This window comes from Cervus elaphus, chromosome 13 (genome assembly GCF_910594005.1).
Source record: "Cervus elaphus chromosome 13, mCerEla1.1, whole genome shotgun sequence".
In the NCBI taxonomy this organism is placed as follows: domain Eukaryota; kingdom Metazoa; phylum Chordata; class Mammalia; order Artiodactyla; family Cervidae; genus Cervus; species Cervus elaphus.
In genome coordinates, this window is record NC_057827.1 from 57126952 (window position 1) to 57141912 (window position 14961).

Genomic DNA, 14961 nt, shown 5'->3' on the forward strand with positions numbered 1-14961 from the left:
ACAACGCAGGTTAAGTCCAAAAGCCCATAAACAACCTTCTCGGGTTACGTTCCCTAGCTCGTCCCTCTGCAGTTTTTGGTTCCCTAGAGTTCTGTTTTTGCTTCTCTGGCAGAAATCAGGGGTTTTAGTTACCAGCTTTGCTGCACACTTTATACAGCTGCATCTTGCTCCAATGCCAGGCAGAGGACAGACGAGAAAACTGCAGAATTACTCTAACTGGAGAGAAAGGTTCGTACTTCCTGAGTTTTATGTGTGTGTGGGCCCTGACTGCTGCTGTGAAGTTTGCCCCTACTGGACTGTATGGGTACTGGGTGATGAGAGAAAGGAGAAAAGAAAACAGAGATTTCCCCTACTGTTTCTGAGTGGTAGTAATCCCCTTTCCTGCTCAAGCCAGAACCAAAGGGCTTCTCTGTGAACTCTCTTTGTCTTGCCTCAATGCACACTTCCTGGTTTTGGGTGGTCTTGAGTCTAGCTTGGGGGAATATCACAGGAAAAACTAGAACTTCACTTCCAGTTTGGTGGTTCTTAAAATTCTAGTCTTTCCCAATCAACTGCTATTATTTATCTTTCTGCATCAACAAAAGCAGTTCCAAGCATTCTGTTCAGGTGTTTATATCTGCGTAGAAGAAACAGTGGAGTATGCTTACTTATCTTACTGAGAACTGGCATTTCTGCAGTTCAGGCATTTCAGAATACCCTTAGGTGATCTGAACATACAGTAAAGGAAATAATGGGGGATACAGCTGAAAAGGATAACTGAAGTCAACTATTGCTCTCAATGTAAGGCAGAAGAATCTTTATATAGTTTGAAGATCAGTAAGAATGCAAGCGAAGGGTTTTGACTTGTTAGAACCACACAATACATTACAACTAATCTGGAGTTGTATACAAATACAAAGCTACTTCCAAAGTTCAGGCAAAAGGCATTAAAGGTCTGAAAAAGAGCAGTGTCAAGAAAAAGGCTCCACAGGCATATCTCGTTTTACTGCTCTTTTCTTTACTGGGGTTTTATTTTTTGAACAAATTCAACGCCTATGGCAACCCTCTGTCAAGTAAGTCTATTGGCACCATTTTTCCAACAGCATTTGGTTACTATACATCTCTGTCACATTTGGTAATTCTTACAATATTTCAAACTTTTTCATTATTATTATATTTGTTATGGTGACCTGTGATGGTACTGTTATTGTTTGGGAACCAAGAACTGTATGTATCTAAGAAAGCAAATTTAACTGATAAACATGATTAAGCTTACTGAAGAAGGCATGTCAAGAGCTGATGTAGGCTGAAAGCTAGGCTTCTTGCACGAGTTAGCCAAATGTGAATGCAAAGGAAAAAAGTTCTTGAAGGAAATTAAAAATGCTACTCTAGTAAACACATAAATGATAAGAAAGTGAGACAGCTTTATTGATGATATGGAGAAAGTTTAGCAATCTGGATAGAAGATCAAAGCACTCACCAGGTTCTCTGAAGCCAAAGTCTAATCTAGAGCAAGACCCTAACTGTCTTTAATTCTATGGAGGGTAAAACATGAGAAAGCTACAGATGAAAAGTTTGAAGTTAGCAGAAATTGGTGTGAGGCTTAAGGAAAGAAGTCCTCTCTGTGACACAAAAATGCAAGGTGAAGTCATAAGTGCTGGTGTAGAAACCGCAGCAAATCAGCCAGAAGATCTAGCTAAGATCATCAATCAAGACGGCTGCACTAAACAACAGATGGTCAACGCAGACAAAACAGTCTTGTATTGGAAGAAGATGCTGTCTAGGACTTTTATAGCTAAGGAAGCAAAGTCAATGACTGGCTTCATGCAATTAGGGACTTAAAGTTGAAGCCAGTGCTCATTTACCATTTCAAAAACCTGAGCAATTGTGTTAAATCTACTCTACCTGGGCTCTATAAGTGAAACAACCCTAGAGGACAGCACATTTGTTCTGAATTATTTTAACCTCACTGGGAAAGCAACTCAGGAAAAAGATTCCTTTCAAAATGTTACTGCTCAATGACAATACACCTGGTCACCCAAGAGCTGAGATGGAGATGTACAACAAGATTAATGTTGGTTTGTTTTTTTTTTTTGTAGTGGTTTTTGCCATACATTGACATGAATCAGCCATGGATTGACATGTGTTCCCCATCCTGATCCCCCCTCCCACCTCCCTCCCCATCCCATCCCTCTGGGTCTTCCCAGTGCACCAGCCCTGAGCACTTGTCTCATGTATCCAACCTGGACTGGCAATCTGTTTCACACTTGATAATATACATGTTTCAACGCTATTCTCTCAGATCATCCCACCCATGCCTTCTCCCAGAGTCCAAAAGTCTGTTCTATACATCTGTGTCTCTTTTTCTGTCTTGCATATAGGGTTATCATTACCATCTTTCTAAATTCCATATATGTGCGTTAGTATACTGTATTGGTGTTTATCTTTCTGGCTTACTTCACTCTGTATAATGTTGTTTTCAGTCTGTTAAATAACATCCATTGTGCAACTTATGGGTCAAGGAGTAACTCTGATTTTCAAAGTCTTATTATTTAAGAAATATACTTCCTAAGGCTAGAGCTGTTCTTGATGGTGATTCCTTTGATGGATCTGAGAGACGTAAATTGAAAACCCCCCTGGCAAGGATTCACAGTGAAGATACCATTAAGAACATGTGTGACTCATGAGAAGCGTCATCAACATTCACAGGAGTTTGGAAAAAGCTGATTCCAACCCTTATGAATGACTTGAAGGAGTTAAAGACTTCAGTGGAAGAAGTTACTGCAGATGTGATGGAAGTAGCAAGAGAACTACAATTAGAAGTGGAGCCTAAAGATGTGATTGAATTGCTGCTGCTGCTTCTGCTAAGTTGCTTCAGTCATGTCCAACTCTGTGCGACCCCACAGACGGCAGCCCACCAGGCTCCCCCATCCCTGGGATCCTCCAGGCAAGAACACTGGAGTGGGTTGCCATTTCCTTCTCCAATGCATGAAAGTGAAAAGTGAAAGTGAAGTCGCTCAGTCGTGTCCGACTCTTAGCGACCCCATGGACTGCAGCCTACCAGGCTCCTCCGTCCATGGGGTTTTCCAGGCAAGAGGACTGGAGTGGGGTGCCACTGCCTTCTCCGATTGAATGGCTACAACCTCATGAAAAAACTTGAACAGACGAGAAGCTGCGTCTTACGGATGAGTAAAGAAAGTGGTTTCATGAGATGAAATCTACTGAAGATGCTGTGAAGGTTGCTGACATGACAATAAAGGATTTAGAATATTATATAAACTTAGCTGATAAAGCATTGCTGAAATGACAATAAAGGATTTAGAATATATAAATTTAGTTGATAAAGCAGTCACAAGGTTTGAGAGGACTGACTCCCATTTTGAAAGAAGTTCTACTCTGGGTGAAATGCCATCAAATAGCATTGCATGCTACAGAGAAACCATTCATTAAAGGAAGAGTCAATCGATGTGGCAAACCGCATTGTCTTATTTTAAGAAATTGCCACAGCCACCCTAACCTTCAGCAACTACCACTCTGGTCAGCAGCCTTCAATACCAAAGCAAGACTCTCCACCAGCAAAGGAATTACAACCTGCTGAAGGCTCAAATGATAATTAGTATTTTTAAGCAACAAGTTATTTTTAAATTAAGGTACGTGCGTTAGTCGCTCAGTTGTGTCCAATTCTTTGTGACCCCATGGACTGTAGCTTGCCAAGCTTCTCTGTTCATGGAATTCTCTGGGCAAGAATACTGAATGGGTTGCCATTCCCTTCTCCAGGGGATCTTCCTGACCCAGGGATCAAACCTGGGTTTCCTGCATTGCAGGCAGATTCTTTACCATCTGAGTCACCAGGGAAGCCCAATGAAGGTACATACAGTGGGTTTTTTATTTTGATACAATGTTATTGCATACTCTAACTACAGTATAGTGTAAACATAACTTTTATATGCACCAGGAAGCCAAAAAGTTAATATGACTTGCTTTGTTGAGATATTCGCCTTATTCTAGTAGTCTGGAACCTAACTAACAACATCTCCTAAGTATACTGGTAGCTTCATGATTTTTTAAAAGATTAAAAACCAATAATAATAAAGAGTTTAAAGTTAGCTGACTAGGAGAATTACATATTAAGAAAACAGGAATGTCAAGCAAAGTGGACAGGCAGAAGAAAGTAAGTTTGGCTTTTGACGTTTTAAGTTAGCTGTGAAAGTGAAAGTCGCTCCATCGTGTCCAACTGTTGTGACCCCATGGACACAGTCCATGGAATTCTCCAGGCCAGAATACTAGAGTGGGTACCCTTTCCCTTCTCCACATCGCCCCAACCCAGGGATCGAACCCAGGTCTCCCACATTGCAGGCAGATTCTTTACCAACTGAGCTATCAGGGAACACCTGAAGTTAGCTGTAGGTGAGATTTATACAGAGATGTCCAGCAGGCAAAGGGAAATACAGACCAAAGTACAAGAATTCAGAACTAGAGACACAGATTTGGGAGTCCCTATATAAAAAAGCAGAGCTTTGGAAGGAAAAGACCACTGAGGAATACACTTTGCTATAGAGCAAGCAGCCAAAATCAAGAACTTTGGAATATAAGAAAACTTCTGCCTGAAAATAAGACAGAAGGAAAATTTAGGAAATGGGGAAAGGAAGAGTACAGTGGCACAAAGATCCCTTAGGAAGAAAAAGTAGATTTGAAAATGAATTCTAAATGTTATAAAGTTGGGGGTACACAAGAGAATGGAACACTAAATGTGGTATGTTTTTACGTTATTCTTCCCTCTTTTATCAGTGACATCTTCCTATCTTTGTACTGGATGATTTTTATCAGCATACCACTATACTCTGGCCTGAGTCATCTAATAAAAAGCAAGCAACTAAACATACATGTTCCCTTATCTCCTCACTCCCTTCTATGACTGTGCCGCCTTCTGTTCCCCATCATCGCCACATATCTTTTGCTGTCCATTTAGGTTGTCTTTACTGTCTCATTCACTTTTCATTGCTCAACTGTGACCTGGCTTCCAATACCAACTACCACACTACTGAAACCGCTTTTCAAGTATATGTAGCCAAATCCAACTCTTACCATACCTGGTTTACCAAGCAGCAGTAATTAAGAAACCCTGGACAAATCACCTGATTTTTGAGACTAATTTTTCATTTATCAATGAGGGGGAAAAGACTCTATTAAATAACCTATAAATTTGGGTTCAAATTTAAGGTTTTATAATAGTAAATTTAATTATAAAATATTCCTTAAAATGTGAAGCTAAGTGAGAGAGTTGCGTTTGTCTGTGGAAATAGTTTACCCCTACTTTATTGAGGTATGATTGACAGATGAAATTGTATATATTTAAAATGTACATGTGATCATTTGATACACATGTACATTGTGAGGTGATTACCACAATCAAATTAATTAACGCATCTGTCCCCTCAAGTAGTTTTTGGGGAGGGAAGGAGGGGGCTGTCTTGAAATATTAAATGGGAATGAAAAGAAAAGAAGGTCACTTTCACTTTCTTCATATGTGGGCTGCAGATGGCCACCTAGTTAGATATTATCTGTATTTTCCCTCCACCCTACATAAATTTCCATTTCTCTTCAAGTGTCTTTGGATGACATTTTCCATTTTAATGATTAGAAGTCATAAATCAGCCTCTTGTTAGTGTTTTTATGTTATAAATTGTTTTGTGGCCATTCTAGATTTCAAAGTCAAATCTAACTACTTACCAATGAAGTTTCTGTAATTCTTTCTTATTCCATTCCTCATCCTGAGTAAGACCAGGCAAACATTCCAAGGAATACCTGTTTGTCTTACCAGATCCCATTTTCTCGGTATTTGGAAATTCATTACCAACATCAGGTTTCTGAAGATTTTCTTTAGCAGAACATTTAGCTTTCTTTTGTTTCATATAAAATTCATTTTCACTTTCTTCAGTTTCAGATTCAGACATCACTGGGATTGTCTTTGTTTTCCTTGTGCTTTTTCTCTGCTGAACCACTATTTTTTCAGTATTTATTGCTCTGGTTTTCTTAACAATCTCAGTTTTCCTTCTAAATTTCTTTCCTTTTTCACTTTCTTCATTAGACAAATCTGGTGAGGACTGATGCTTGTCAAATGACACAGTTACTTGATTTTCAATTTTCTTCAGTTTTGATAACCTTGTATTTTTCTTAAAGTCAGAGGTGACCGTTTGTTCCTTTTTAGGGCTGGGTATTTTTATTTTGTCGTTGACAGTGAGGAAATCATGTTCAAAACAATCTTCCGTATTTTCACTATTACGGCCCACACTACACTCAAACGTACCTTCTAAAGTCTTTGTGGGCTTACTGACTGGACTTGTAGTTTCATTTGAGTCTGTTTTACTTTCTTTCTGAGGCTTTCCCAACGCAAATTCTGTTACTGCTTTAATGGTGTCAGATGACAGATTATAGTTCATGCATTTTTTCTCTATAATTTTTTTAGATTTAAGTGGTGTCACTAAAATACAAGGTTTCTTCTGATTAACAGTCATATATTTCCTTTCTTCATCTGTGAAAAACTGTTCCTTTGATGTTAGAATATCAATGGATACTTTTGATTCTTTAGTTCTCTCTTTAATTTCATAAGACAAAACCAAAGATCAAAATTTCAAATTAGTAACAAAATATCGGAAAAAAAAATTCCACAAATATACTGGTTTTTTCCCCCCACAAACTCCATTTTACACACTTTACTGTCAAATTAAGCTTCCTGAAGCACTGGTCTGTTCAGATCACTGCCCCTTCAACTGTTAACATTTATTAATTTCTATACCAATCTGTCCATATGTCTCACAGTATACTTAATGTACATAGCTCCTCTCACTGGTCTTTATCAATATAGTTCTAACTGCTCACTGTACTCAATCTGAATGACATTCTGTTAATTCACTGTTTCTCAACTTTCATTAATCTCATTCACTCTACTTGGAAAATTTCCTCCACCTACTATCTACTTCAGTTCTGTCCTATAACCTACTTCATTTGTTTTCCAACTCACCTATCCACAAACTTTGTCCCGACTCCCTCAACTGAATGAAAGCTTTCCTTCAAATTTCCAGAATACTTTCAAATAATATCATGTTTGATAATGTGCCCTGTGTTATAATTATATACTTGTCTTTCAACTGAAAAAAATTCTTAATGGTAAGAACTTTGTTTTTACTTTTGACTTGAAAACCACTTGGGTTACTAAAACCTTACTAGGTATAAAATATATGGAACAGAAACTATCCTAGTTAAGGAGAGTTAGAAAAACATGGAGATCCATCTGCATGGCCCCATTCTCATCACTAGTGGAGGCCACAGAGATACATTTTTGCTGAATCCCCCAAAGCTCCATGAAGAATCATGGGATAACAACCAAAACAGATCTTGGGAAAACAAATCTTATACTGTGTCATTGGCTAAAGAAAGCAAATTAAAATGAGAGAAATTCTCCAGTTTGAAACTTAAGAAACCAGAAGCCACACCCACTTAATTTCTAACTTTAAATTATACAATTATAAATATGTACAAGCTTTAAATGATCATACCAACCATCCTAGTTAAATACTCTAACAACCTACACATACTGTCTGCCATTTTACAAGATGAATGGCAAAATGAAAGACTTTTGGGAAATATCGAATGCTGGGGAGAAAGGAGTCTCTAAATTACAGTTCATGGAGAAGTGGCACTAATCAAAAGTAATCAAGGAAGTTACTCTATGATTTCTCAATGGAATCATATATTTCTTTCTAATTCCTCATATAAACATGATTCAAATGTTCAACTGGAAATGTGAAAATTCTGAACTTTCTAATTTTGAACACAGCCTTTTTATTCTGAATATTTTTATTCATTTTATTAAATAATTTTAATAAAGATTCAAACCATTCTGGATACTTCAACCTAAGCTGTATGAAGTTGGTAGTGTAAGTAGTATTGTTGCCTCTTTACTTCTTTAAACACTTAGAAATGTTCCTCACTTCATTTCTTTTCATTTAGAAGTAGTAAGAAAAAAAAATGCCATTAAGCAGATGGATTTAACTCAATATGAAATTTTAAACTTGCTAATGTGTAGAGAAAAGGCTCTTTAAATTCTGATAGGCAGGATTTCAATGAAATTATTCTGAAAATCCACATTTACACAAAATTAAGTTATGGTATTAATTTCATAGAAGTCTGTACTTCAAGATGCACAATGGATGGTCCTTGCTCTTGAGATTATTACAGTATGGTGAAGGAGGCTGACATTACAATCATTTATAATAATACTGTCAGGTATATTATATATAGTAGTAGAGATAAAGCACTTTAATAGCAATACTAAACATATAGATTACAACACTAAATACGCAAAACAAAACTTTAGGTAAATCATTAAAATATATATACACAATTACATCATCTTAAATTATCATTGACTGGCACCTTTGCATAACCTTAGTTGTTTAATGTTAGATGTATTGTTTTTTTAATATATATTTTAGTGGTTTTCCCATGGAAAGTATAATGATAATAATAAAAATAATAGCAGCATCAACTACCACCATTCAAAATTACATATGTGACAAGAGGACATTGAATGTCTTAATAGTTTCACAAAACAATGATTTAATGAATCACAGTGGAAAAATGATAATCCAAAACAGACTGCAGTCTGTTTTGCAGTATTATCTTGCCCGACAGTGAGCGTCTCAAGGAGCATCTCATTTTGTTTATCTCTAGGTTCCTAATAGCTGACATAGATCAAGGTTCATAGAAGATACTTTAAAAATGTCTGTTTAATGATTTTCCTATGGACACAGCTGGCATGTAAAACGGTTTACCAAACTTTAGTCTTTTACTTTGTAGTCTCAAATATTTTACCAGTAATATTCACAATTTAACTCAAATTCCTGAAAAACAGTACTATAAGTGAAAGGAAGGAATGGAGGTAGGGAGATGATAAGACCTAAGACTAAAAAAGAATAATAAAGTTAGATATACTTTTAGGGATTTTTAAATTTGGGGGTAAAAAAATACATACCAGGTGCTATAGCCCCAGGACTCCAAAATACTGAAGATGGTTTTAGCAATGACAACAAGCAATATGCCTAATTTATAAGAAACAGGATGACTTGATAAAATGAAGAAGAGTTAAGAAGGAACTGGAGCTACAGTTAAGGAGTGAATTTTGCAAGCATTCATCCATGTATTTAATTTATTCCTTTCTCTGTACTAGAAAGGATAAGCATAGTTTCAGTGGGGACAGGGGAGTAGGTTGTGGTAGGAGTGAAGGAATAACATACAGGTATATCTACATCCAGTATGGGGTTATGTTTTTGGCAGAAGCAGTCCTCAACTCTTGAAGTTCTGTAAAGCTCTGTTATAAGGTCAAGGTAGAAATGGCCTAAATTTATACAACATGGTCTAGTAACTTTTACTCATTATATTATCTAGAAAAGGCTGTAAATACTCTATTTCATCTTGGGACTGGGTGGATGTGAGGCAGATTATAGTTCTGGTAAAGAACGGACACAGAACAGTTCTGCCAGTTACCTTCATAGCAATGGTCATTCAGAAAATACATGTCATTTCCTCCATGAAAGCAAATTGGTTTTGTCTATTAACAGGAATAATATTTAGCACAAAAATATAGGTATCTGTAATATAGGTTTGAGGCAAGCTGGCAGCCTAAAACCTTGCATTTAGAAAACTGAAACAACAATCATCTTTCACTGCTATGTTTATCAGTGTCCTTGATACTCTGATTAATTAAAAGGAATTAATGAAGTAGGCTGAATGCTGACTACAGGTGATTGCAGTTTCTCCTCTTAACTAGTGAAAAAAATGGAAATTTTAGGGCAGTATAAGTCAAGGACTCAGTACTATATACACTGAAAGAATTAAACAATGTGGAGCTCATTTAAAAATATACCACAATATGAACAAGAGAAGAAAAGAGCAAACATACCCAAAGAATCACAGTCAAGGTCATAAGTGGTAGTGGCTCTTTGGAGGACATCTGGTTTTGTTTTCCTTGCATCATTTTTCATTGATTTTTGAATGTCAGGAACACATCTTTTAGCTTTCTGGTTTTGTCTGGCCTTTCCTTTTTCCTTCTCACAAGCCCTAAAAACAAGTATAGTATTTTTTCCTCTAATATAGGTTCTCAAAAAACAAAACCAAAAAACTAAACCCATAAATAAATAAATTCCCTCAGATAAAGCTTTTTTTCCCTAACAGATTACCTTTAATCTTTACATTATTTAAGCTTTCATGGCTTCTACCCTTTTCCTCGCACAAAAAATTTATGTATGACATCTTAAGTCAAAATATTCAAATATGACTTTTTAAGTTCTTACTATCTTAACTCTTTTATTTCCTATTTAAGCTGATACAAGAAAATAACAGGACAAATTCTGCCAGCTGCCTGTTCTTGTAAATAAAGTCTACTGAAACACAGTCATACTCATTCATTTCTGTACTGTCTATGTCACTTTTCCACTACAAAGGCAGAGTCAAGTAGCTGTGACAGAAGCAGCATATCCATGAAAATACTATCACCCTTTACAGGAGAAAACTGCCAGCGGATATTATATGTCATTACACTGTGATGAGATTAATTTACACAACCTAAAGAGTTTTTAAGGTTAAGAACTAATCAAATTCTTGTTTCTTTTCCCAGTGCTGATACAGAGTCGGCTAAGCAGATGACACTTTGTAACTATTGAGGAAATGAATGAATGAAAAAGGACCAAGAATGTCAGACTCCTGTTTACAGCTACATGCCTCTTAAAAGGTAGGTGATTACAGATGACTCCTTAAATATGTCAAAGGTTTAATTTTTCTTTTAGATTTATTCCACATGACAGAAGTTCCAGTAAAGTGTTACTGCCTTCTGAAAATCCAAGATCAAAGATAGCTCAAAATGGACATTTCCAAAAGCAGAACTTAAAAGCACTTTCCATTGGTTATATGAGTATATATATTTGTAAAGGCTCATCAAATTTTATACCTAAAATGGGTGGTTTATCAGATGTAAATTATACATCAGTAAGATTGTTTTTTAAAAAGTTGAAAGATGGACTGACTTCCCTAGTGGCACAGTGGATAAGAATCCAATGCAGGAGACATGGATTCCATCCCTGGTCTGGAAAGATTCCACGTGCCTGGGAGCAACTAAGCCTGCATGTCACAGCTACTGGGCCCGCGTGCGGCAACTACTGAAGCCCGTGCACTTGGAGCCTGCGCTCCGTAACAAGGGAAGCCACCACACTGAGAAGCCCGCGCATCGCAACCAAAGAGTAGCCCTCACTCTCTATAATTAGACAAAGCCCACGCATAGCAAGGAAGACCCAGCGCAACCAAAAAAAGAAACAACCCTTGTTTTAAAAGTTAAAAACTTTGTGAAGTAATTAGCCTCCAACTAATAAAATAAATAAATAAATAAATAAATAAAATAAATAAATAAATAAATAAAAGTTAAAAACTACTTTACCTTAACTGTTCTAAAAAATTGTCAATGTACTCTTTCCATTTTTCTGGAAATCCAAACATAAATTTCCTTATGAGATATTTTGGGTAACCTATTTATAAACAAACAGAAGTTATCTGAAAGCCAAGATTTTAAACTGATGTCATTCATTTATTAAATAATTTTAAAATATACACTTATTGCTTACTGTGTGCCAGGCACACAGTGCCTGTGCTGAGGAATTCAGCAGTTAACAACAAAAAAAAATCTGTCTTCATGAAAACTGCCTTCTAAACAGAAAGCAAACCAGTAAATAATATATCTCATTTGTTAGAGTGGTCATTTATGCTATGGAGAAAAATTATGCAGTTAAGAGGAGAAAAATTATGCAATTAAGAGGAATAGTGGTATCAGTGTGTTCATTTTAGGGGAGAAAGGGGGCAGGCAGTATTTCAAAAAAGGACAGACAAGTTCTCACTGAAATAGCATCATTTGAGTAAAGCCCTGAAGTACATGAAGTGAGCAATGTGGCAATATGGGGTTAAAGCACTGGAAGCAGAGGGAACAAAGTGAAAGGCTATGAAATAAGAGTATGCCTGGCTTGTTTGTAGAACCACAAAGAGATTGGTGTAGCTGAAGTGAAATGGAGAGAGGCAAGAACTAGGAGGCCACTTAGTACTCAGATGGGTAACAGAGGCAGCTGGGAGAGATTTTAAAGCCTTGGCATCATTTTATGGACCGGATCTTTTACTTTGGGTGAGGTAGGAAGTTATAGAAAGTTTCTGAGTGGAGGAGCCAAAGAGTATGACTTACTTTTTAACAGAACTGAATTAGTTGTTATTTTGAGAACAGTCTGTGGAAGTACATGGAGAAGATCAGGTTTTTGACATATTAACTATGAGACGCCTGTAGACATCCTAGTGAAGATGTCAAATGAACAGACAAAAAATGAATGAAAAAGTATGAAATCAGCACAGCACTGAGTATAGAAAGAGCCCTAGTCTATTCCATTATTTAGCGGCAAAGAAGAAAGAAAAGTAAGCAAAGAAACTATGAAGGAACAGGGAGTGAGGCAGCATGAAAATATGGTATTCCAGAGGCCAAGTATTTCAAGAAGGTAGGTGTGATTACTATGTCGAGTATACACTGGATTTAGCAATGTGGGGGCCACTGGTGACTTTGATAAGGGCTGTTCCAGTGAAGAACTGGGGATGAAGGAGAGACTAAAGGGAATTCAAGAAAAAAGATGGAAAAGAATTCAAGAGGAAATAGATCTAAGTATAACGAATTGTCTGAGCTGTTTTGCTGTCAATGAGAGCAATAGTGGCTGAAAGAAGTGTGGTTAAAAGAGGGTTTGCCCTCACCCTATTTTTTTAAGGAATAACTGACACACAGCACAGTGTAAGTTTAACATGTACAGCATGATGGCTCATTAATATATATCTTGCCAAATGATTACAATAGTTAATATCTACCATCTCATATAGATACAATAAAAAGGAAAAAAGCAATTTTAAAATTTATAAATGAGATGAAGATTTAACATCTGCACCTCTCCTTCCAAATCCTCTTCCCACATTTTTACAATACTTTTAACTATATAAAAAATTATATCATATAAAATTGTATATAAAATACATAAAATTGTATCATAACAATGTGAATATTGTTCACTGCAGAACCCTTCATCCCTGTGACTCATTTATAACTAGAATTCTGTATGTTTTAATCTCCCTCACCTAGTTCACTCATTCCCTGATCCCTCTCCCTTCTGGCAAGCATCTGTTCTCTTTATCTGTGACTCGGTTTGTGTTTTGACTTGTCATTTGCTGTGGTTTTTAGATTCCACATACAAGTGGAATCATACAGTGTTTATCTTTCTCTGATTTCACTTAGTTTAATACCTGTAGGTCCCTCCATGTTGTCACAATAGTAAGATTTCATTCTTTAAGGCTGAATAATAATTCTTTTGTATATGTATACACCTCATTGTCTTTATGCACTCATCCATCAGTGGACCCTTAAGCGGTTTTGGTATCTTGGCTATTATAAATAATGCTGCAGTAGACACAGGCATGCATTTATCTTTTCAATTAGTGTTTTTGTTTTCTTCAGAAAAATACCCAAGTGGACTGCTGGATCATATGATAGTTTTACTTCTAATTTTTTGAGGAACCTCCACACAGTTTTCCATAGTGGTCATACCAATTTACTTTCTCACCAACATGGCATAAGGGTTCCCTTTTCTCCACAACCTCACCAATGAATGTTGTTTCTTGTCTTTTGGATAATAGCTATTCTGACAGGCATGAGGTGGTATCTCATTGTGCTTTTGATTTGCATTTCCCTGATGATTAGTGATGTTGAGCATCTTTGTTTGCCATCTGTATATCTTCTTTTGGAAAATACCTATTCAGCTCTTCTGCCCAACTTTTTAAAAAATTATTTTACTGCACCAGGTCTTAGTTGTGGCATGTAGGATCTTTCATTGCAGCATATGAACTCTTAGTTGCAGCATGTGGGATCTAGTTCCTTGACCAGGGATTGAACCCAGGACCCCTGCATTGGAAGCATGGAGTCTTAGCCACTGGACAACCAGGGGAGTCCCCTGCTCATTTTTTAATAGGACTGTTTCTTTTTATGATGTTGAATTGTATGAGTTCTTTGTGTATTTTGGGTATTAATCCCTTATCAGCAATGTAGCTTGCAAATACATCCTCCTACTCTGTCGGTTGCTCTATCATTTTGTTGACAGTTTCTATTCCTGTATAAAAGTTTTTTAGTTTGATGTTGTCCCATTTATTTTTTGTTTTTGTTGCCTTTGCCTGAGGAGACAGATCTAGAAAAATATAGCTAAGGCATCTGTCAAAGGGTTCGCTATGTTTTCTTCTAGGAGTTTTATGGTTTCAGATCGTACATTTAAGTCTAATCCATTCTGAGTTTATTTTTGGACACAGTGTGAGGAAGTACTCTAGTTTCTTTTGCATGCAGCTATCCAGTTTTCCCAGCATCATTTATTGAAGAGGCCGTCATTTCCCCCATTATATTCTTACCTCCTCTGTTGTAAATTAATTGACCAAATACATGAGGGTTCATTTCTGGGGCCTCTGTTCTGTTTAGTTGATCTGTGGCTGTTTTGGTGCCAGTGTCACACTACTCTGATTACTGTAGCTTAGCAGCATAGTTTGAATGCAGGGAGTGGGACACCTTTAGCTTTGTTATTTATGTATTTAGGTGTTCCGAGGTTGGGCACCTATATATTTACAATTGTCATAGCTTTTTTTGTGTGTGTGTATTGATCCCTTTACCATTATGTAATATTCTTCTTTGTGTTCTATTACAATCTTTGTCTAAAAGTCTGTTTTGTCTGATATAAGCATTGCTAACTTGGCTTCATTTCCATTTACATCGAATACCTTTTTCCATCCCTTCACTTTCTGTCTTGTGTGCATTTTTAGATTTGAAAGGAGTCTCTTTGTTTTTGTATCCATTCAGCCACTCTGTCTTTTGATTGGGAG

The 14961-nt window shown here is 36.7% G+C and overlaps 1 protein-coding gene across 3 annotated transcripts in view; it reads right to left on the reverse strand.

Annotated features, from left to right (window-relative positions):
- The window catches only part of MIS18BP1 (MIS18 binding protein 1), a 50063-nt gene that overhangs the window by 17854 nt on the left and 17248 nt on the right, over positions 1-14961 (reverse strand). For all 3 annotated transcript variants that reach the window (XM_043922722.1, XM_043922723.1, XM_043922724.1), the window contains exons 7-9: positions 11468-11555; positions 9941-10098; positions 5710-6574 (exon numbers count right to left, since the gene is read on the reverse strand). In XM_043922722.1, coding sequence (XP_043778657.1) covers positions 5710-6574; positions 9941-10098; positions 11468-11555 — 1111 coding nt within the window. The remainder of the gene's footprint in view (positions 1-5709; positions 6575-9940; positions 10099-11467; positions 11556-14961) is intronic.